This window comes from Haliaeetus leucocephalus, unplaced genomic scaffold, assembly GCF_000737465.1.
Source record: "Haliaeetus leucocephalus isolate CR32 unplaced genomic scaffold, Haliaeetus_leucocephalus-4.0 Scaffold473, whole genome shotgun sequence".
Taxonomy (NCBI): Eukaryota; Metazoa; Chordata; class Aves; order Accipitriformes; family Accipitridae; genus Haliaeetus; species Haliaeetus leucocephalus.
In genome coordinates, this window is record NW_010972909.1 from 2,429,220 (window position 1) to 2,453,506 (window position 24,287).

Sequence of the window (24,287 nt, forward strand, 5' to 3'; positions counted from 1 at the left end):
GAAAACAGAAGCACCAAACATAGCCAAAGCAAAACCCTACTTAGTTTACTGTAAATACAGCTCACGTGAGCACCAAACACACCTTTCCAAGTGCAGAAATGATTCATTTTCTCTGTACTCACTTTCAAAATAGGTTGGGGAAAAGTTCTCTCAGTAACACAACCACCTCCCTATCACCTTCATCTGAAGTCACTACAAACCTCAGTGAAACCTTCTTGCTAAGGGGAAGCATCTCTCCCTTTCCCTCATCATTATTCAGTCTCTGGCTTTAGTTTTAACATTTCTCAGAGACTACGCATACACTTTATTAGATCACTGATTGAGTCATTGCAATGGGTTTCCCACTTGTATTCGTCATTCCCTCGTCTTTCAGCCCTGGATCTACTTCATGCCCCTCCTTGTTCCTCCTTGTGAACACTGGGTCTACTGTTCCATGACAGAAGTAACAACACAAGCGCATGTTAACACCAACAGATCCTGTATTAGCAGGGCTTGAGTTTCTATGAATGCTTTGACCTGGGATTTAAAAAAAAAAAAAAAAAAAGGGAGGGCTGAGGGAGAAAGACCTAAATACCTAAATAGAGTACTACCACTTAAGGAGCTGAAGTTTAAAAAGTCATGCAAAATAATCTCCATAACTCTGGGAGATCATTTCTCTTGTTCTTATTTAGTAATTACCAATTCAGCAAGGAAGAGGTTTTCCTCCTAGCTCATACAATACTTAAAAGACCAGGGAAGCACATTTCTTTTACTATTTTTGACCCTAAAGTAGCAGACATATGCATCTAAAAAACCCTGCATTGTTCAATTTCCATTTACTTAGCACTAATGGTGTAATATATCCCCTGTAAGATGCAATTTCTAAGCATTATATGTATTACGACTGTCACTATATGCATAAAGAACTACAGAAAAAGCTATGCTATAACTGAAGTTTATGCCAGCACAGTTGTAAAACTGTGTACACGTTTGCTATAACGATAGCATTTTCTATCTTCTCCTTATTCAAGTGTTTAATTTTTTTTCTTGGTACATCATACCTGAAAGCAGATACACAGAGCTGAAATTCTTCTCCAGTTTGCCCAGGAGCACAGTAAGAAAGCAGTCAGATGAGAGAGAGGTCACATCTTTAGAGCTTTGGTCATACACCACCACTTCCTGCTTGCAATCAATTTCAATCTGAAACACAAGTAATTCAGAATAATATAGGAAGCAGGGAGATGATTAAAAGCACCACATTATCACCCGCATCAGGGTTCCCACGTATTTGCTATACAGCAGTTCAGATACGTAGATTTCTTACAAAGCTATACACAAAACAGTTTTTATTTTATACTTAATATGCCTGATCAGATTTAATTCCTTTGAGAGTTTGTAAATTGATTATTTGCTCCAGGTTGGAGCACACTCTGCAAATTTCTACCATTAGGTAATTTTATGTCACTTGTAAAATGCTTTGCCTTCAGCTAGGTTGGCTGGTTTGTTTAAAAACTAAGCTTTTTAAAAGAAGGCCCCACCTCAGTTTCTGCTTCTAGGTTTTTTTGCATATAAATAGTAGAGACCTTAAACTGCCTAAAGCCACACACATTTTATCCATCAATAGAACTTTATGTATAAAATACAGTTTAGATAATCAATAATAATAACAACAATAATCACCATCATCTTCAGTTTTTAACATGTCAAAGCAAGAATGTAATAGATTATTTTTGTACCCAAAGCATTTGAAACAAGTACCAATGGATTAAAAAACCCAACCCCCCCCACATAGATACACATTAAGTTTAAACAGCTTAGCTATTTTCTTTTCACCGATAACACTACTAAAAAAAAAAACAAAACCACAAAAAACCAAAACCCATCAAACTACTCAGACAAAAAGCATTTTAAATAGCAAATAGGAGCCAGGATTGACACAGCTACAGTTTCTTTCCAAACTGTATGACCACTTGCTAAGAAATCCCTACCACTGCAGATCCCAAAGAATCCTCCGAAGTTTAGAAGGAGAATGTTTCCTGCCTTAATTACATACATTTTAGGGACTGTGCTTTACAAGACATACAAGAACCCTGAGAGCATTCTTTCTGAGTTATTTCTAAATCCCTCCCCATTACTCTGTCACTTAAGAGAGAGCAGGCTACAAAGATTCCCAAAGATAAACTTAGTAGTAACCAATAGCCTCAGACAACAGCTCAGCAAAACTCAGTCCCCTAGTTTAGGTTGTTTGTTGGGTTTTTTTTCAAATGAAATACCTAAATTATTACGAGTTGCTTTCCAGGCACTCCTTTAAACAAATACCAGGAATAAGAGGAAAATGACCCCTACCTTGTGTTTTGCTGAATGCTGAATGAGCTCTGTAATCAAAACTTTGTCCTGCTGCAGCCTCCGCTTCATAAGCTTGGAGCAGTTGATGTTGATGGCATCCAAGATGTGGGACGTATTGTATTCCACAAAGGGGCGGCTATCAATCAGCAGCAATTTTTCTGTACCACTCTCCAGCAAAGCCACCAACTTCTCGGCGACAATGGGTTGAGTCCTGATCATCTCATCGGCCATGACAACAATAAGGCCTCTTTCACCACCTCCCTCTCTAATTTGCTGCGATGATGTAATGGCTGTGTACTCAAAGGCTTAGCCACACCATTGTACTAGAAGTGTATGAGGTCATGCTGGTAGTGACTGGCAAAAGAAAAGTTAAACCCATTTTCAGAAAGAGCTCTTCAACTGAATGTCTCCTCCTGCTTCCAGTTGATGTGCTGTTACAAAGGGTTCATTCCACAAAGCAGCCCCTCACATCTGATTCATCAGGAAGATGACTATGGAGTAGCCATTTCACAATTCAAACAAAAGATGCTTTCTGGCTGCCGCTGCATTACATCATTCTTTACCTTTGCTCCCACCCATCAGCTTTACACCGGACTAGGAGCCTGTAAGAAGGAGAAGATTAAAAAAAAAGAAAAACAAAAACAAAAAAACCACAAACCAGTTGAGGCCATGAAAGTTTGCCGAACAAAACAAAATTCAACTCTGGGGCTAACTGCACAGTGGTCTGTACCATATAATACAGACACTCCTGAGAAGTTCCCCTCTCTGCTGTATATGCCAAACACCTAGAGAGAGTATTTGCAACTACAGTCTCTGAATCTATTCCAACTACCTTGCCTGGACAATTATCTTGTATTTCAGGCAACATACCCTGCCTTAATTGCAGACTTTTGTTGCCACTAGCTCTGCCTCTTCACAAGACTTTGTTAGAATATAATTAAGAGATACTGCCCCAAAACATGGTATTCCTTTCAATAGCAAAACTAATTAAATGTGTTTCAGCACTTCAACACTTAGTAAGGAGTTGTAAAATTAGTTAGGATACACTTTTAAAGTTTAATGCCTTGGAAAGTATTTTACAAACCAGCACTGCAAGTCAGGGAACCGAAACTGTACAAAAGAAAGGACAAAACTTACATCCACCTCTCTCCTTTAAGAACATGGTTGAAGAGAAACCAGAAGAACAAGATGATATATCAGGACACAAGCATTTTATTTGAATTAATCACCAGACATGGAAGAGAGGCCTCGTGAATACACTACCAAAAAGTAAAGCAGTGAGCACTGACTCTGGTCCTTCTGGAGTAGGTGGGACAGTTACGTGAGGTGCATTACACTTTTCACACATGCTAAATAATGTCTGAAGCAAACTATACTTTTGTAAAATTAGATCCTGACAGCATCCAAACCACATCAGCCAAAACGGCAGCAGCAGCAGGCAGCCGGGCAGTAAAAACACCTGACATGTTTCCCAACCCATTTGTATTACTGCCTCACAGCTGTCCTCAGGCTTTTCAGAGCCTCCCAAAACACACTTGGACGGAACAAGTCCCTGTAGGAACACTCCTCACAAGGGGCTTTGTCCATGAGAGGTTTAGCTGCCTTTTAGTGCACATAGTGCCACAGCTAACAGATGCAACAGAAAACGCGAGACAACTTGCTTTGCTCCCACAGTTCAAAACATGGTCTCTTAGTGCGATCATGGATATTTACAGGGACAGCTGTCTACGTAAGGCTGCAAACAACCACTCCGGGGGAGACACAAGCCATGGGTTCCGCTGCCTTGGTACTCAACTCCGGCAAGAGGGGACAGCTGAGGGTGGTAATTTCTTCAGCCGAGGTGGTGGAGCTCATAGATTAGAGCCTGTACATGGAAGGACAGGCCTGACAAGAGTCCCTCACCTCGTTAGTGTGGCAGACCTTTTCGAAATGAGCAATCTGGGCTCAAATCGGTGCAGGGTAAAGCCAGCTTAGCAAGAAACCACGTTTCTCCTGTTTGCGTGTCTCATGCTATCGCATTCCCTTTTCCTGTTTGGGGAAGCGATTTTGGGTCAGCAAAACTACACACCACCTCTTGCACCAGGCCAAGTGTGCCTTCAAGCGACTCTTACGTCAGTTCTGGCCCGTGCCACCCAGCCTGTGACCCAAGCAGCCTTTCCACCTCTGCTTTCTGCTGGCTGGGACAAAGCAAAGTAACACAACTGTCACAAAACTGAAGTGGCCAGATGAAGAAAATAAAAATCCAATTGATTGACGCTCTTGAGGCAGCGTAACATTTGTAAACAGAAGCAAATTATGAGGATACATTTTCCTGGATTCTTAATGTATGTACGGGTACATATGGGATGAAGATTTTTTATCTTAAAAAAAAAATTTACATCTTCAGCTTAACAGGTTCAACTGGAAAACTTACAGTCTACTTACAGTGCTGACTTGCTGCTTCAGTTTGAAATGTTTATTATCTATCTTAATTGCAAGAGAAGTAATGAATTCAAACTAATTTATAGATAGTTTATTAAAAGTCCTGTTACAGCAACAGGTCAGTTCCATTTAGCAATGGGAAATCCCAGGTCAGCAGATGTTTTACTCATTAGGTATATTATACAAATCTACCTATACAAAATCTTAAATAAATTAAATTCTGAGAAAACTACAAACTTCACTTTAACCACACACACAAAAAAACAACCTGAAAGAAACTTACTTTGTGAGAGTTTCATGTAGCAATACAAAAAAATCACCAGGTTTCACATAAACAGCCATTAGGTTGACAAAATGTGATTTTCTATTTGCCTTGACTCTAGTGCTATAGAGCCAGTGCTTTCAAGCTTGTCCAGATAAATGGAAGTGTATAGCAGGGAAATGCATATTGCTCTAAATGACAAGAATTATTGGAAAAATTACTATACTAAGTCTTAATTAAACCTATTAAAAAACCTCCCTATCTTTGCAACATGGTTGGCAGGTGTGCTCCCCCTCAAAGAGCAGTCGTTATATACTGGCCTCAGGAAGATATCAAAAGACTATTGAGTAGAAGTAAGGGGGGGGAAAAAGTGAAACTTGATAGTTGTGTCCATTTTTTTTCAGACAGAAAAAAGTATTCTGCGTTTTTTTTATTTCTCTGTACATGTTCTGTCATGAATTTTGATTCTCTTTTATTTGTATCAAAGGCTGCCAGATACCAAACCCACTGAACTCAATGAAAACTTTTCCACTGGCTCTAGTGGGAATTGGCTCTAGCTCCTTTGTGAGCTAGACAGTTTGTTCGTGAACTAGACAGTTTGTTTTGATGGGTAAATTGCTGACTTAAAATCCAAGTAATAACAGGAAAATAAAGCAGCTGAGAAACTACAGAACTCTAAAACGGAGGCTGTTAAAAACACATAACTTTTAATTTGCAACTTTCAGTTTGGGTATATTTCTTATCTGCTAAATGCTTACTGCTCGCTGTCTCAGCCTTCACTTTTGTATGACAGAAGTTTGTTTCAGAAGACCCTTAAAAAGAACTGAAACCAGTCACATATGGTGACTGGGTAAAGAGCATGTAAAGAACATAAGGCAAGTGGGCTACCAGTCAAGAATCCTTTTAAATAACACTATTACCTTAACGTGTAGCTATGTGTTAAGTTTCTGAAAGCATTCTGCCCATGGCTTGAAAGTAATAAACTTAACAGTAATGTCACCTCAAGTTATTGTGATTGAAATCCTATTTTGACAGGAGCAGCTACATTGGGCAGGGGAGGAACAACATTTTTATCAATTACAGGTTTTTGTTTTATTTTAATTCTCTCCGTTTCTGGTATGATCAGCCTTTGGGACTCTTCCTTCGGACCTATCTAAACAAGAGAAACTGGCAGCCTCCTGCTTTAGGTAAACACTAGAGCTCTCCTCCCATTCCTGGTGACTGCTCTTATCATTCAGCTACTACGAGGTGTTGAAATATGTTTCATTTCTAATCATAGTTTGTAAAAAGCTAAAATTCAATTTCTTGACTGTTCTCTTTCTGCTGTGCTACTTGTGACTTGGATAGCAATGGTATGTATTAACACCATACTGTCTCATAAAATGATGCAATATAACACTTTGTCCTAAATAGGTCATTATGTTGCTGATCTGTAAGCTAGGAAACCATCTTAGCCACAGGATGTTCTACACTGAAATCAGGATTACGGAAAAGTGATCTGTAATTGAACTACAAAAAGACTGCATGAAGTCATTCACATACACACTGGTAATACTGCATGGCTTCTTCCTCCTTGTAGAGGGACTGCAACATGTGGCACTTCTTGTTACCTCTTCTTTTAAACTCACTGTTTACTCACTGTAAAAGTAAAAAGATCTGTTCCATGCTTGCCGAGTATCTTTACAGTTTCTCCATACTGTTTAAAGAACCAAAACAACAAAAACCATACCATCTTCCATACAAACAACGGTGGATCTCTAATATGTATGTGTAATGCTGCCAGAGAACTACAAGATCTCTCTTCGCCTCAGGGATTCCTGTCCCCATCCCAAATGGCTCAGATAGAGCGAAGCAGGCAACCACATAACTGGAAACCTGGCACTTAAGTTGTGTTTTTGATTCTTCAGTCAAAATAACTCACATTTTGTATGCACCCCTAATTTCTACTTCTACCACTTCGACTCCAAGCAATTCCCTTACATCATAGCAGGATGCTTGTTTGAGTTACCTCAGGTTTTGGTTCATATGATAGCAACCATTTTTAAAGAGGCAGATGTAGCAAGAATGTATTTTAAAAACTCTCAGAACGACACTCTAATTCTAGCTCAGTTAAGGAACTAGCAAAGAGCTTCTAGAAGCCTTGCTACAGTCTCTGAAAGACTTCTACCTCACATAAGAAGATAACCTTGAAGTTGAACCTTGGTGTCATAAACGCTCAGCAGTTTTGTTCCTGACTTCACTAATGCCTGCTTTGTCAGGTGCCTACAGCAATACTTCCACATACGTCACTGCTGCATGGCAAAACACCAACAAAATAACTTTACAGCATCTGAATATCAGAAGGTCCTGAATGGCAGCTTTGCATACTCAGCCTGAGACACCTGAAAGAGCTGATTTTTTTTAAACCCATATATTTTTCTAGAGGCAAACACATGCATGTATGAGAAAAACATTATCCTCCCCTATAGTCAAGTTCCCTTTCATGTTTCTCAGGATGGACACCAGCATAAAAAAGAAAGCCAAAAGCTGAATCAAAACACAGAGGTAGGAGATCATAAGCTGCAGGACACATGCCACTGCTGGCACATCAGGTGTTTTCAAAGCAGTATTTGGCTTCAGTGTTACTGAGCTGGGAGCTGCCAGTGGTTCAATAGCTGGTGCCAATACCTTCAGCACCAGTCCCTATCGCCACAGCCACATGTGATACTCAACAGACAAGCCTACACAAACTCCTGCATCAGGGAGGAACTCCTGATCCAGGGATCTCAGGGTGAATTCCCACTCCTGCAAGATGTTTTTTCCCCCACAACATCTATGATAGCCACAGCATTCCCTCACCAGCCTCAGAAAGATAGAAATAAAAGTTGTTCTGGACAGATGCTTGTAACCTATGCTACTAGACTCTGAGTGACAACCAAGGAGAGAGAGGGCTGATCCTTGCTCAAGTTGCTACTCATCAGTAGCGAGAAACACAAAGTGTCTATGGAGCTCAAGAGAAATAAGATTTCTAAGTGACAGTGAGGAATGGCTATACTTCTGAATTCAGCAAGTAAGCCAATAAATTCCAGAGATAAGCAACTGTGTAATAACTGTGTAATAAAGGGAAAAAATAGGTAACTGAGGTTACAAGAAGCCTATGTCTTGCCTGCCATTGTGCAGACCACACAGGAATGAGATTAAAAATGCTTGTGATCTAAAAGAAGAGCTGTGTTAACAAGGGCTCGTGTTCCTCAGCTGAGTGGAATGAGGGTGTCTTTTGGTTTTTCAGATGACTCAAACAAGTGTCATCATCCAATAAGCACATCATTTCCTCACATTGGTTGGGGGGTGGAAGAACACACTTTCCTCCCAAGCACGCTCCACCTTTGTGCAAGAGTGGAGAGCAGCAAGAATTCACTCAAATAGAAACACAGAGATTTTAAAAAAATTAAAAAAAAAAAAGTCACTTATGTACCATGTTCATAAAAAAGAAGCAGTTTTAAGAATTTCACCCTGCTTGCCTTATCTGTATGATCAGAATGGCTGTTCTCTCCCCTCCTACTTTCAGCACATCTATACTTCAGATCTATGCAGTCAAAATGGATAGTGTTAATTTTCTTTTCCCTGTAGAAACAGCAGCCACATGCATTTTGGATTACACGATGTACGTTCATGAGAAAGGCAAGTATGATCCACGGGGAAAAAAAAACAGATGAAGGAGAATTTTCTGTTCATTACTCTATTGTCCTTCATCCTACTTGACTAATTACTGAGTTTTGATTATTAGTTCTAAAGAAAAGTCACCCTACTTCATTGTGCTCACCAATCTGAAAACTGAGACTTGGAGAGAGTCAGAAAGCAAATCAAATTCCCATGAATAAGCTGCACAAAAGACCTCCAGTTTAGATTTCTAAGCTCGCTCTATTTCTACACTTACTGCTCAGTGACATTTTTACCACCAGCAATCTGCAACAGCTGGGCTAAGCAACATGAATGGACCTTACATTTAGATAACAGTAAGATATTGCTTTTCATACAAATAGTGGTATTTGAAATAATATAATGTGTCCCACTACCCAAACAAAACCAAAAAACACACCACCAAAACACCACTTTTTGCTGACCTACTCAACATAGCCCTCAAATACGTGCAACATTCTTGCAAATATCATCCATGCACCATCACCAACTCTAAGCAATAAGCCAGATTATCATCACTTGCATTTACCAAGCTTTGACATTCACTTGTTCACATGGAACAATAAACATTTATTAAGTATTATAGCAGGGAAACCTGACTGATTGAATGTGAGCTCATGGGAAATGTTAGAACATGCTGTTGATATGTTACATCACTCTATTCAACAGCTTAGAGACTTTATCTGGGGACTCCCTTCTCCACCCATACAAGCAAGAAGCTCTTTCCATTTCAAAATACTTTTTTGTTGCAGGTTCACAGCATATAGTTCTGTGACACCCAGAATGAAAGCTTACCTAATCCACTCCAAACAAATACTGTAATACATAAAATTTTTAGTTTCCTATTGCCTGGGACACTAGGCAACCAGGAAAAGAGTCAATGGATTTTTAAAAGATGATTCTCCCTGTATGACTTTCGAGTCAAAGCAACTGAAAATTCTGGAGTACTTTTTATATGAATTCACGATTGTTTCATGTCAAAAGCAATTACTCACCTACATTTAAGTCAAAATCTAAACAGGCTGAACAGGACAGAGGGTGGTCCACGTACAAAGGCCAGCAGAGGGAAATACCTAAACATAGGGAAAAAAAAAAAAAAATAAAAATCCTTATTACAAGACAAAAAAGCCCCCAGAAAACAGATTTCACACTTTCAGTGCAGTCATTTGCTATAAAACTCCCCCAAACACATGAAAACCTAGGTGAGAAAAGATTTATAAATGCTACCATTTGTTTACATGGAAAGGTTCTGAAATAGAAAGTTATGTTATACTGATTTTCTAAAAGAAAAGAAAAAAACCCACAGCAAATCTCTCCACTATCTTTAAAAAGAAGAAAGAAAAAGGTTGGAGATACTTAAAAAAAAACGACAAACAAACAAAAAACCCAACAGTAGCCTTCCAAGCAATTTGACACATCTCCCTGCTAGAAAACTGATCTCTAACTAGCATTCAAGGGTGATGCATTTGCATGAATTCAAGCAAATTCACAAACTCTTGTTCAGTATCTACTAATAGAGGAGATTGCCATAAGTAAGTCCGATTACACATATATTTTGTATGGACAAAGACTAACGAAACAGAACATCTCAGGTAATTAATCCCACCTCCCCACATGCTAAAAAAGCCAACAGTTGAAACTGGTAACACTGGCATCACCAATCATTACGTATAGTCATACCCATAAAACTTCTATACAAAGCACCTGATGTTCCTATGTGAACAAATTAAATAATAACCTTTACATGAGGAAGTAAAAATAAACACATTAGTGTCAATTCCAAATGGTTTCCTGGGCAGCTAAAAACAAAATTCAAATCATCACTATCCAGAGATGACAGCTACGCTTAATCACTGTAACATAAACCATGACAATAAATTATTGCCAAGCACTGCCTTATTACAAAATCCAGGAGTGGCTCTGAACCACGTAGTAAACGACACGACAACCATGAAGAGCCACTACGGCAGAGGGCTGAGCACATTACGACGGCGAAGAGATGCGGAACCCACGCCATCTCGCAAGGAAAGGAGCTACAAGAATCGCCTCTCTGTCTTTAGGCAACTGTTCTAAAAACCTTGCAAACACCAACAGTAGAACATGGGGCTAGAGCCCTTCAGACAGATAATTAAAGAGTTTGCTACCCAGAACACGCTCTGTTCACTGGGACAGACACCTTGACTGTGACCCATGTGTTTGTCCCTGGGAGGTCCCAGGCTAGAGAGCTCCTCGCTTGTCCACCGTTAGCACGCAGGAGTATGTATCCCTACGAAAGCAGCAGAGTGGAGAGGTGGACAAGATCTGCCGAAGATTGTGCCAGGTCCGTTTCTACCCCTGCCTGCTCCGGCTGGCAGATACCCTTTCCAGCCCCAGGAAGAGGCTCTGCAGATCTCCCTTGCTCCTGTTCCTAGCCCAGCGGCAGAAGGCAATGCAGAACGAAGAGAAAGCTCATCCTACTCATCGTATTTGTTGCTATCCCCTTTTCTAATCTAATCCCTGGAAATTAAAAATAACCTAGTGCTTAACACTGATTAGGCTCTGCCTAGAGACAAGACCCTCTGATCAGAGACCACCTTGTGACAGTCCAAGGAAACAAAGTACTGGGACAAAAAGCATCCCCCTTTTTGTTTCTTAGTGCTTCACATGCAGTTTCTGAAGTCTCTCTGAAAACTGCCAGGTAGTCTTCACATTCACTAGTACCTGCCATCCACGCCTCTCCAAAGTCCTTACCAAATAAACTAGCTGCCACCTCAGGAAACTATATACTACTTTTTCCCCACTTTAATGAATAGAAGTAAATCAGGAGTTTAAAGCAGCCCATAAGAGCCCTCATCTCACCATTGGGCGGAATTAATTCTGCTGAAGAGTAGATGAGAAACAAAGCATATACTTAATTTCAACATAGTTTACTGGAAAGAGGTGTCACATTTTTAGAACAGGATCCACTCATGATTGAAGACCGAGCTGCTGCAAGTTCAGCCATAAGCATTAAGTGCATTTGGAAATTCCCTGGCAATGCTGTTAAAGGAACAGACATTTCCTGTAATTTTCGGAAACATTTTATATCTCCCCTCCTCCTTTTTAGCCTTGGTGGTAAGAAGGGGGAGGGAGAATGAGGATACCATATTACCATTAAGTGAAATATGAATGAGCCACCCAAGTTTAAAGTGGAAACTTCAGCTATTTGTGCTTAGGAGAAAGTTTAAAAAAAAAGTCTTTCATCATTAAGAGGCCAGGATTTTTCTGCTGACTTTAGGAAAGTAAATATACATCCTTTCAATTAGGGTGAATTACAAAAGGATATAAACTTGCCTTTTTACTTACTTCTGGCAAATAAGAAGTCCTCCAGGCCTTATTTAAATACCTTTTTCCATTTTCCAGAATTAGAAATGGAAGCCTTTTTTTCTCCTCTCTTGCTCAGGGCCTTCCCTAAACTGCAGCTAAACGAACCCAACCAGTTGGGTCACACGGAGTGTTCCTCCCACAGCTACGGCATTCTGGTGCCAAGCTAGAAGCCAGGAAGAGACTGAACAGCCAAGCGTGACAGCAGCCTTCCAAGGACATCAGTACCTACCTCTCCTTTCCTAAAAGTTTAATCCTGTCCTTTCCTAAAAATCTAATCTTGTATGAAATATGTGGCATAAAATTTATAAAGTTTGCAATAAGTTATAAAATGATTTTATTTATCTACATAATCTGAGTCTGAAGAGGTCCAACCCAAAGCCACAGCATGTAACATAAGAATTCACAAACCGAATTAAAACCAGAGGACAGCTGCCTATCCTTACAAAACACATCACGAGTGCTATTTGGGTCCTGTATACCAAATGGTGAAGATTTGTCATTTAATTGTGACAACTGGCAAAGTCCACGCTTGCCAGTCTCTACCAGCAACTGTATTTTAGTTTTCAATTCAAAGACACAACGTACAAAACCAGAAAACCTTAAAGGGTTGAACTACTTTATAAATCCTCAAGCTGTTGAAATCCCATCATATCCTTACTCTTTGTAGAACAAGACTGCTTTACAGCAGCCCCTTTCATGATACCAAGGTTTCTATCTACTCCACAATCCACACATCCCAAATCGACTGACCACGTTCTGCAGCTCTGCAGACCAATATGAATGGTGACTTCTGTATTTTACATGATCATCTTTTTGCTGAGAAACAGATTAAAAGGAGGAGTGCCCTGAAGAGAAGTGCTAACTAAATATCAAGCGCAGCAGTTGTTATAGTCCATGCTACTTCTTTAAAAGGCTTCCCATGAAAGAAGATAAGATGGGACCTCAGAGTCTTCAAATAAATGTTAGCCTTTAAGTTTAAGGCCTTTTGCCTAGTGAGCGAGGGGGAGACATTCAAATATGCGTCTGCAAATAAGGAGCCAAAAATTTAGAAAAAAAAAATGCAACTCTGATCTGCTTTGTGGTCACTGTATGATGAAAACAGAAGGTGGATCTGAAGTCTTCATACAAGAACCAGGACGGATTAAAGGCAGAGGATAATGATGGTAATTTTATTAGTGAAATAAATCAGAATAGCTTCTGGGCAAGGCAGGGGTGAATTTCTTGCAACAGACTTGTTAATGACTCTTAAATTAAATTGAATGACTAAAGATCACAGTGAGTCAATCTCCTTTAAGAACAGAGACCTGTAAACTGCTTCTACCGTATGGTACGCTGTGGGTTAAAATGTTCTGGTCTTTCACCCATTTGAGGAAATGACACCAGTTCTCCCGGAAGGCAACGTGCACATTCAACCCCTCCACATCAGGGCATGAGAAAGTTTGGAAGGAATTTCTTTTTTTTTTTTTTTTTTAAAACTGTCAACATTAATACTTTGTTTCTTCCTGCTTGTGTCTGAAAATACAGTGCTGCATTGCGCTGCATGCATGTCCTATCAGCTGTACAGAGAAACATCTAGAAGTTTAAAAAAACCCACAACCTACTGTTAATTAAATCCGTTGTCAAACTCATTTAAAAAAATCTCTGCATGCTCAAAACAAAATCAATATTGTGAGCAGTGTGTGCCACATCATGATAAAAGCAGACAGAAACATTTTCAGAAGGGATGTTGGGCCCAACAAAACATTGACATTACACATATGTAAGCTCAGCCCTACTCAGTAAAGCAGTTAAGTTTAATTGGGTTTCTCCTTAAATGATGTTTATATGTCAAAGAGACAGAATAGATGGTGGAAAACAGTGAGTCCACAAACACTGTGCAGCCCGAATATCTCGAGGTGGGTGTAGAGAAGGAAACGTAGAGGTATATGGTATACAGCAACGGCTCCCCATTAATGTGGTGGAATAATTCCAAGTTGTTAGGTGTTCCCAGAAATTAAACAGTTGCAATAATCCTGTTAAGAGGTCTTGTATTCTGGGCTGTGCAGAGTAGGAAGGGGTTCAGGCTATGACATGGAGTGACTGCTGAATTGCAGACAAGGCCCAGAAAATAAATTAACAAACTCCTAGATCCAGATGATTGGGACCCAAATCTCTCACCATGGTGTAAGACTCCTGACAGCTCACACACACTGGGAACAGAGCATATTTTCATACCCAATTTGTACCCACAAAGGTAATTCTGACGGCCTGCTTATTGCAATCGCTTTAATATTTTAATTTGATTGACAAGAGGGTACCAACAGGGCCTCAGTTCAGGAACAAAATCAGAAGTCATGGTATCTCACTGAGCTACGCTCCAGGTAACATGCCCTGGTACGTCTTTCCCAAAGGATCTCAAGTGTTTCTCTGACTTTGAATCATGTTATAGAAGACCTGCAGTAGTGCTAAAGCCACATTTCTAGCATGGTAACTACACATCTGAAAAGAGAAGCCATACATATCTTTACAACAGAAGGAGAGAGGAGAGGGCGACTTATGTTCCCCAGCTGTCCCTCTTACATCACTATAGATATTACCATTTAAGTAGAGGAAGGAGAGTGACATAACCACAAAATATATTAATCCCCCTTAAGAACAACTGACAAAATATGACCACCATTACATCTAGTTTGCAAGAATTAAAAGGGACTGGGATTTTTTAAATTTTGAAGAGCAAAAGCATGCACTACCAAATCAAAGGAGTAAATTCTGTTACTATCTGATATGCACCTTAGTCAAAGACCAGCATCAATAAGAAACGCTCTGTAGCAACCTTGCTGGGCTTCTAACCGGATTTGGAATAGCAAAGAGAAACAACACATATTCCCTTAAATTACATTTGTATTATCTTGTTTGAAGTGTGCTTACATGTATGCACAGCTCCGTACGAATCTATAAACAAGATTTTGTATTTCTCCAGACATTGTAGAGGTGCTCTGTTTTACACAGTCCTCTAAAAAGCAACCAGAAAGGCATTGATTGTTGTCAAAGTAATCCCAAGCTAGGAGAGTTCAATATACTTTTGCAATAACTGAAGTAATATATCAACAGAATGGATCAATTTCAGTGCACACGGAGCCAACTAAAATACTTGGAAAGAAGTGTATCACCTGCAGACTGCAAGACCCTGTTATTTCTCAAGGTATTCAGCAATGGAAGAAGCACCAGTTATATTTACAATCATGGATACATCAATAAATAATACTGATTAGTTTTATAATAACTTACTGATTATACATAAATTCCTGTTGATACCACTGGCAAGTGTTCTGATCATTTTCAGACAGACTTCCAGTCTGCACGTGAGCAGCCCATAGGAATGAGTTAGGTTTTGGTACACAATCCTGAGGTTTTTACCTCCAGGAAACTGATCCTGAAGGATAAAGGTATATGATGGGTGGTCCTTAATCACTTCCTTTATGTGAAGATTGAGGTCAGAGTGGAAAAAGAGCCAAGGAAGGAAGTCTGCAGCACCCCTCAAACACACACACACACCTTCCTGAACAACTCCTTCGACAGTTTAGAGGGTTAACTCGTAGTTTAAATTAAGTAGTCAGAGGTTGGGATAGAAATAAACAGCTTGCACAAGCAACACACTGTGCTATTAAGTTTTTAGAAGTGACTTAAAAATTAGGTCAGTCTAATTTGTGGCTGATACTTTGTTCTTTCACTACTATGAACTCACAATGATGTCAGTCTCATGTTCAAACATGCCACATTTAGCAGTATACAGGCTTCCTGAGAGACTCTCTCAGCCTTCCTTTGTGCAAAAGGCTTCTGCCAGATTCTTAGCTCATACTTCACTGACTCAGGCATGCCACTCCAGTTTCAAGGGAGTTACACTGGCTTCCCGTCAAATACTGCACAGTTTGGGGTTTTTTTTTTCCTTTCTTCCTTTTTTTTTTTTTTTTAACTTTATTGACTAAAAGTTTAAGAACATGTGGCCATATTCAGGTTACCATTTTAGGCCTCACCTTCATTAGACAACATCCAGAAGAGACCTACCCATTAAAAGGTGTGGGAAACAGGTGTTTTTAATTAATTCAACCCACCTTTCAATACTTAAAGAGGGCTTATAAGAAAGATGGAGAGAGACTTTTTGCCAGGGCCTGCAGTGACAGGACAAGGGGCAACCGTTTTAAACTGAAAGAGGGTAGGTGTAGATTGGACATGAGGAAGACATTTTTTACCATGAGGGTGGTGAGGCGCTGGAACAGGTTGCCCAGAGAAGCTGTGGATGCCCCATCCCTGGAAGTGTTCAGGGCCAGGCTGGATGGGGCTTTGAGCAACCTGGTCTAGTGGAAGGTGTCCCTGCCCATGGCAGGACTAGATGATCTTTGAAGGTACCTTCCAACCCAAACCATTCTATGGTATTTTCCCATCCTTACCTGATCTAAAGAAATCCTAGATTTCCCTGTATTCTACACAAATTCAGCTAACTCTCAAAGATGCAAAGCATCCCACTGAATTGGGACTTCATACAGAAATGCTTCTTATGCAGCCACCCCAAAAAAACGAAGCACACTCACATACAGAAGCTAATCGGCCTGCATAACTTTTGATGTTCAAGGAAGACATCTTTTCATTATTATTTCTGACACAAAACTTGCTGCAGGGTTTTTAAGCATGTTAGCAAAGACGACAGCTTGAAAAGCACAAGGATAGTGTAAGTTTGTCTAGCCGTAAAACTTCAAATGAGCCTTCGACCCAGCAGTAAACTTGTGCAAGCATCTTTAACTAGACCCAAGCGAAGCAGCTCTTTGAACCACCACTGCTGCTTGTTTTGCCTGAATGGCAAAATAAAACTGAAGAAGATAAAGGAGAGATTTTAAAAGCAGTTACTAGTCCCTTCTACTTCTCACCTGTCAGCAGGAGACCCACTCCAAGGTGCCACCCTACCTCTTCCCCACTGTTTTTCCCCTCATCCTCTCAGACAGGCCCAATTAGTCTTTTCTGCTCTCTTAACTTAAGGGCACAAAAAAAATCTCAGGTGGGAGTAAAGGAAAGCCATCTAAAAATACAACGGTAGGTAAAAAACAGGTCACTGTTTGAAAATGGCAATCTGTAAGCTCATTCTTAGCGATCCTAATTCTCACCATTTAACTCATGTTTGTGCCTGTCACTAAATATTTATACTTCACATTGTGTGCTTCTCAACCACAATCGAGTCCCACTGCAGCAGCCACCACTGAAAATTTACCTCACAAACACTCAGCTGGAGCAGAAGGAAAAAAGGAAACAAGGGTGACCATTTGTAGGTTGCTAAAGCATTTCTCTTGAGGCTACACTACGAGACATATAATACTAGCCCAGACTCTCCCACTCTCTTGTTCATGATGCCGTTTTTCCCAACCAGTATAGATATTTTTATTTATTTTTTGTTTGTTTTAAACTATCATGTCAGTATGTTCAAACCTGTATTACACATCCATGGAACAATGTTATTGCATGAATCCTTAACGCGGCTAGAAAAGCATCCCACTCTGTCTCAGGAAAAGACGCGTTATCTCACAGTCATTTCCAGCACCAAATTAAATTCCAGCTACTCTAATAAAGAAAACATACAGACATGGTTCACAAGAACTGCATATCCAACAGATCCCCACTATTACTGCTGTATCTGCAACTGCCCAAGGATACAGGAAAGGCAAGTCTTGCAGGGAGAGGTGACATTTTTTGTGAGGCCAGTTAACGTGGAGCAATAAGAAGAGGGAGGGCATGAACTCCAGAATGCACAAGCCCTTCCTCGCACACACGGACGTGAAACAGAACCAAACCGTGACACAGAAACAAAAGCCAAGGCTTCCAAAACATCTCCACATCTTCCCAAACAGGAAAAGAAGAAGTCCAAAGCACATCCCGAAGTATGTCATAAATTACCCAATGAATCATTATTCCTCATGGAAACTGTCTGGCTGAAGCCACACCACTGAAAATATGCAATAAAAGACAGAAAGAAACCTAACAGATACCCTCAAAGAAAGAACGTTCCCTCCTCCCCAAATTCTTGGGAGTTAATACCAAAACAAGAAAATCCTGGAGTCATCATAGAGTTACAAGATTTGTGGTACATTTTTCCCATAAACAAACTTTTCTCTGGATTATTAAGTTGTTTATTATTATTAACTCAAACTTGACCTAGATTTAGCCTTATATTCACTGCTTTTGTTTCAAGTGGGATTTGTGTTCCTGAAACCTTGCCTCTTCCCCAAAATAATCAGTTTAAACGGCGGGGGGGGGGGGGAATCCCTCTCCTTACAAACCTTTCTTATAACCTGTCTGAAAAAAAATTTTGTATTTTCTGGCAAAAAAACCCACCAAAAAACAAAAAAAACAACAAGAAAAACCCAAACAAAACAAAACAAAGCACACAAAAAGAACCATATAAAAATTATAGTTTCTTTAAAAGTATTTTTCAGGTTACTGAAAAACTTTGACCATTTCTAGCTACAACTAAGAATGTACTGCATTACTCAAAATTATAGAACTAGAAGTTTCATTCTACAATGCTACGAGGAGGCAATAACTTAGCTCTTTTAAAGTAAAACAAATTTTCCTTCAGTTCCAAGCTGACTTAAAGGTATCAGTGACAGAGATAGCAGATGAGATTAGACGCATTTGCCTTCATAAAGTCATGACAGTGATAGATGTAGTTGATGCATTTGTTACCTGGGAGGTTTTTTGTTAGTTTTTTTAAGTTTTATTTGGATTGCAAAGAAATGTTAGCTAGCTAGTTTGCCACCTAGAGTGGTGTTTACAGTTTGGTTCTCCACAGGAACTCTGAGCGGCATGGAAAGACTAACCCTGGTGGTCTGAACAACGGAGTATGAGGAGTCATGGCAAAAACACACCTGAGAGAAGCCAATTTCTACCACCAAATGCCAAAAGCATTTCAGATGTGCAGACTTAGGCGAGAAATCTTCCAGAAAAGACTTCACCCCTGACTGCAACTGCCCTCTCTGATAGGATTATAGCACAGGTCAAAATGTGCAGGAAAAGAGCTGAACACAACCGCAGAAGCAGAGGTCACCAGGAAAGAGGGGAAGGAGCAGCACTCCTCCCAACCCCTTCAGGCTTCTTCCTCTGCAGCCACACCACCAAGCTCAAGCTAGAGCAGTAAATGCCTAGGGCACACGCGTCCAAAAATCAAATAATCCATAACCTGGGAGCTGGGCAAACTCCAGCACAAGCCCAAATAATTCTTTAGAACATCTAAATTTTAATTTAGCTTAGACTGCTTTGGAACAGGCAAAATAAAAAAAAAACTATTACTTAGATCTAGAAGAAGAAAATGTATCTAGTCTACCTGTAGCTACAATGCCCATCCAGGACTAAAACATTCTTCCTAATCTTGTTCTCACCATCATCTTAAAGCATAGTTTTGCCAAGGTTCAGCTTTCTGGCACTCTACTGAAAGCATAACCACATAAGATCTTCTTGAGAACCTGCTTTACATTTGGCAGGGAGACCACCTGGCATCAAAGGTATGCCTATTGGTATGCATACGACCATATGCCTGAATTTTAGTCAAAAAAGCAAGAAGCTGCAGGGGTATTTTTTTTTTTTAAATGTGTTTGGCAGCTAAATTCTCCTGATATTCCATGCATGCTTCATTGCAGCGACAGACAGCGTGCAGAGATGCTTAAATCTAAGACTCACAAGCTAGCTCTGAACCAAACCACCAACTTGGTGCTCAAACTAGCCTTGATGGAAAGGAGGGTTATTTGTGCAGGCTCACCCCATGGCGTGGCTACAGAGCTTTCGATACCCAGGCTAAATACTTTCTCCATGGCACTCCACAGCATAGGGCAGATGGACTAGGCTGAGCATATCAAGCTGCACTGTCCCCCTCGCTGCCACATCCAGAACGCCATTACAGTACCAAACACCAGAGAAAGCAGATGATCTCTTAAGCTTGCGTTATTACTTTTGCTCAGACACACAGACAGCATAAGGAATGGAAAATAATCTTACCGCCAGCACACAGAAGTTCCTGCAGACAGCAGGTGTGGTCTCTACACAGAATTGAGTGAGAAGTGTGCTGGAATAACTAAAGGAGAAGAAAAATACACTAGTGCCCCAAAAAGATGAATCTGGCCACCAGATATTAATCCACAAAACCTACAGTTGTCCCCAGGAGTTGATATACCTTTGGTTTTAAACAAAGCATTCACTGCTTGGATGGGAATGGGGGACTTGTCCACAAATAATTCCTCCTCTGCTGGTACAGATGGTGCCTGCTGCCTGGGTCTAAAGATCCAAAACCCCATGACACAGTTCAAAGTGCACCATTGCCCCTTATGCTAGACTGCCATAATTTTTTGGTGTGTTTAAGGTAAAACTCAAGTTAATAACTCCTTTCAGCACAAGTCTGTAGAGTCAAGTATGAGAAAGCACCAGCGTGATGATTGCTCACACAGTCTCAGCACAGCGTCCTTGTTCTTATGCAGCACGATAGGGACGTTCCTTATATAAGCACCTTCCTCGGGGCGGTACTCGCTCAATCAAGGAGTAATTATTTAACCACAATCCCATCTGCTTTGCATTCCCGTTAAAGAAAATTTTATGCAAAAAGGTAAGAGCTTGGCTACGAGTCCTTGGCCCAGATACCCTCTTACCAGCGCTGTGCTGCTTGCCAGGTCATCGCTGTTTGTACTTCAGAAGTTTGCAGCAGACAGACCGTGCCAAATCCAAAGAACCGTCATTAAAAGAAAAACTTTAAGCTTAACAGTAGGAAGTGCTCTCCATGCTCCCCTAATCTTGTCAAACTATACTGTACAGACAGTTACAATTAATAAAAGTATTCTTAGGAAGCTTAATGGCAACTTGGGAGCCATGGTTTCTCTGCTTCAGGTAGACTGGAATGAGGAAAACAGCAGGGAAGAAAATTTCTTTTGCTGTACTTTAGACCCTCACAAATGCAAAAAAGGACTCCCAAGGGAAACTGCTCCACTACAGACAACAATGTAAGAGGTGCAGATCTACCCAGGAACATCAGCTTCTCTTTCTGCCTACCCATGGAAAATACCTTTACTAACAGCACCTGAGCTTGTAAGCACAGAAAAGCATGATCCTGTTCTGCATTAGCTACTTAAAGGTATTTGAGGTGTTTCTTCCAAAAGGAGTGAACAAAGTTCGCCAGCTCCAAGAAGAACATCTGAAAAAACATTCACGCCGTCACCACTCAACAAAGATAGAGATGTGCAATAAAATGGCCCACTCCTTCACTGCATTTTGCACCTACTACTGTATATATAAACTCCCATGACAAAGCAGTAACTCCCAGACAGGCTGCTGAATAGTCTAGGTAAGGATCTTTTAGCACATGTCTATTTTGACAAAACCATAATCATATCCAAAATCGTTTTGGTGAGCAAGTGACATCAAGGAAATTATTTACTGACTTAGAATTCGTGTTTCTTTTTAGGGATAAATGATCACAGAGGACCAGACCAACTAAGAGTCTAAATATGGGTACCTTCTTTTAGTATTTTTAAGGCACGCTCAAATCCTCCTCAGGCCTTTCACAGACTGTCTATCCATCCATCCAGGTTAAAGGCAATTCCCATTGTACTCCACCCAACCCTTGCTCTTTTCAGGCGTTTAAATGCATTCAGGTTTATCCACGAGAAAGCTTTTCTGAAGAGCAAGCTCCATGTCTGAACCCAGCAATTAGATTACCAATAGTTTCAGACACAGACAAACTTGCAAAAATCTATCTCTAGACTACTGATGCCCCAAGCAGGAACGGTGTGTTGCATCCACCACGGCAGAAGCATTCAGAACTTTACAAAAAAAGCAGCCAATGTGCAAAGAGCCTGGAGGTAACAGTGCCATCAGGTTTACTGAGATAGGTATCTTCCAATTGTCTCACAACGATTAAGAAAACCTTAAAGTTAAATAATTACAAAGGAGAAGAGCAACTCTGGGCCACCTTTTATGCTTCACAGGTTTCAGCTAAACCATAAAGAACAAGAGATTAAGCCTCCTGGAAGGTCTGGTAATTTTGTTACCGTATTTATATTATTAAAATCAAAACACAATTGATCATGATAATTTTTTAATCCAGAGGAGAGTTACTTAATCCGTTATAAAACTATAAACATAGCTAAATTGTTTGAGGTTGACAGCCATGCTAAGAGATAAATGAATTTGTGGTATCCTATACAAACAGTTCAGTGAAAACCCAGCATTACATATTAGCACCTGATAGGCCTTTTAAAGACAACGTCAGATCTGAAAATTCAATCAGAAAACTTGCCAGTTTGTTGTAGCTTTGAGTTTCCTAAAAAAAGCAGCCTGAAAGTTCTGAAAGCAAATCTCAATTTAACACACACAGGTGCAACTCCTTCACTAAGTCCACAGAGAACGCAGTAACAACAGCAGTCAAAGGGATGTGTCCTGCTGGAGCAGAAACAAGTTTACATGAACTATGTTTTGGGGACTGCCAGGAACCACCACATGTAAGCCCATCACTTTGACATCTCATCTCATCTTAGGTTGCTGTCTCAAAATTTAGCTCTGTTAAAACCTCCACAGCAAACCTAATCATACATTAAGGAAACAAGCACTGCTTGTAACAGTCTCGAGAAAAAGTAGAAAGACAGGAATTAACACCAGCAGTTACAGAAGAAAGGTGGTTTTGTTTGTTAAAGATTTACTTTGAAGATGTCATCTTATGCATGCCAACTGTTGGCAGTCATCAGCAAAAATAAATTCTTGCTGTTAACAGAAGTAACTGAAAAGACAGGCAACTTAAGATGTTACCACATTTTCTTCTGGATTTTAACCACCACACATTGCAATAAAAACCATGACAGAAAGAAAACATGGTTAACTGATGACCAACCTAGGAAAACACATCACTAGCTAATGGCTTCACCTACAAATCAAGTCACTGCACGTTTAAATAATTTCTAGTACCCTCCTGAAGGAGCTCAAAAATCTGCTACAGCCGAGAGGCTCCCCTTTTTGCATTCCCCTTTCCCATCAACTTACTTCATCTCATGCTAGATTTCTCCCTAGACTTCTACATCAAAGCTAGAGTTGTATCCTGTCCATTTTTCCACTTGGTATTATGACAATTTAGAACAACACAGATAGGTGAAAAATGCTCACTTAGGCACACAATCTCTTTTTGCTAGTAGCACAGTAGCATTTCCTTTGGCCTTGACTATGCTGCTCACACCTATGCAGAACACTGAAGCAAATGTAATTTTCCAGTCCTGCTTCTTTGACCAGATGCATCTTTATTTTCTTCTTAAGCCATACGAGATAACACGAGACCCTCACCTGTCTCGCACTCCTTCCAAACACTGTCTCAAAACCACTACTTCGCCACAATGTCTACAAGGAATTTGGCATCAGTACTAAGACTATTGTGTTGACCAGAATTGCCTAGGTGAACACCACTCCTCTCTGCCTCTGGGACCACCAAACACAGCAGAGTCCACAGTCTCTGATTAGCATCCTGGGTTCTGTAATAAATATCTGTATTACTGCATGGAAGGGATACTCTAAAAAAAGTGTATATTAAGTAAAAATAAGCTGTGACTTTGGTTTTAGATGCCAAAGCAAACAAGATTAGTACTCCATAAAGAAAATAACTGAGTTATTTACCACTTTGGAGTTCTACCAAGTATTTGATACAACTAAGCTAAAGCCGAGGATTTTAGTCTATTTTCACTACAAGTTGTTCTTGAGTAATTGGGTCTCAAGACAGCACTGGTTTTTGCAGAAAAAAGATGCAATCTCCAATACCTTTTCTCTACTTCTGGAGTAACACTTCTTAATCACTCCATTTCACAACAGAGACCTTAACAAAAAAAAATGAAGAAACAAGTATTTTGTTATCAAGTCCTCTGTGCTTAGTGTTTCATAACAATTTTATGTATGCAGAGATGCCATGTCATTCCGGACCAAGTGTATTTCAAAATGGAAAACTATCAGCAAGGAATTTAGAGAATCATGCTCTCCAAATGAAGGGAAGACAGCTGATACAGAAGCAGCGAACACACTCTACGATCGGTCCAGCCTTCCTTACTCCTTCAGTTGGTAAAATGGCACTGGCATTACATTTGAAGTCAACTGAAGCACTCTGTATATGAGGAACTATACGTTGCCATGAAGACTGATGAGGAAAAGTCTTTTCCTAGAGGAAAATAAAAACAAACCAACCCCCAGAAGAGGCTGTATGTGGCTGTCGGGAGGAGGGGAG

At 40.1% G+C, this 24,287-nt stretch overlaps 1 protein-coding gene across 1 annotated transcript in view; it reads right to left on the reverse strand.

Annotated features, from left to right (window-relative positions):
- DUSP16 (dual specificity phosphatase 16) overlaps positions 1 to 2,556 on the reverse strand; it is a 29,068-nt gene extending 26,512 nt beyond the window's left edge. The window contains exons 1-2 of the mRNA XM_010575307.1: positions 2,326 to 2,556; positions 1,041 to 1,179 (exon numbers count right to left, since the gene is read on the reverse strand). Coding sequence (XP_010573609.1) covers positions 1,041 to 1,179; positions 2,326 to 2,556 — 370 coding nt within the window. The remainder of the gene's footprint in view (positions 1 to 1,040; positions 1,180 to 2,325) is intronic.
- Between the last annotated feature and the right edge of the window lie 21,731 nt (positions 2,557 to 24,287).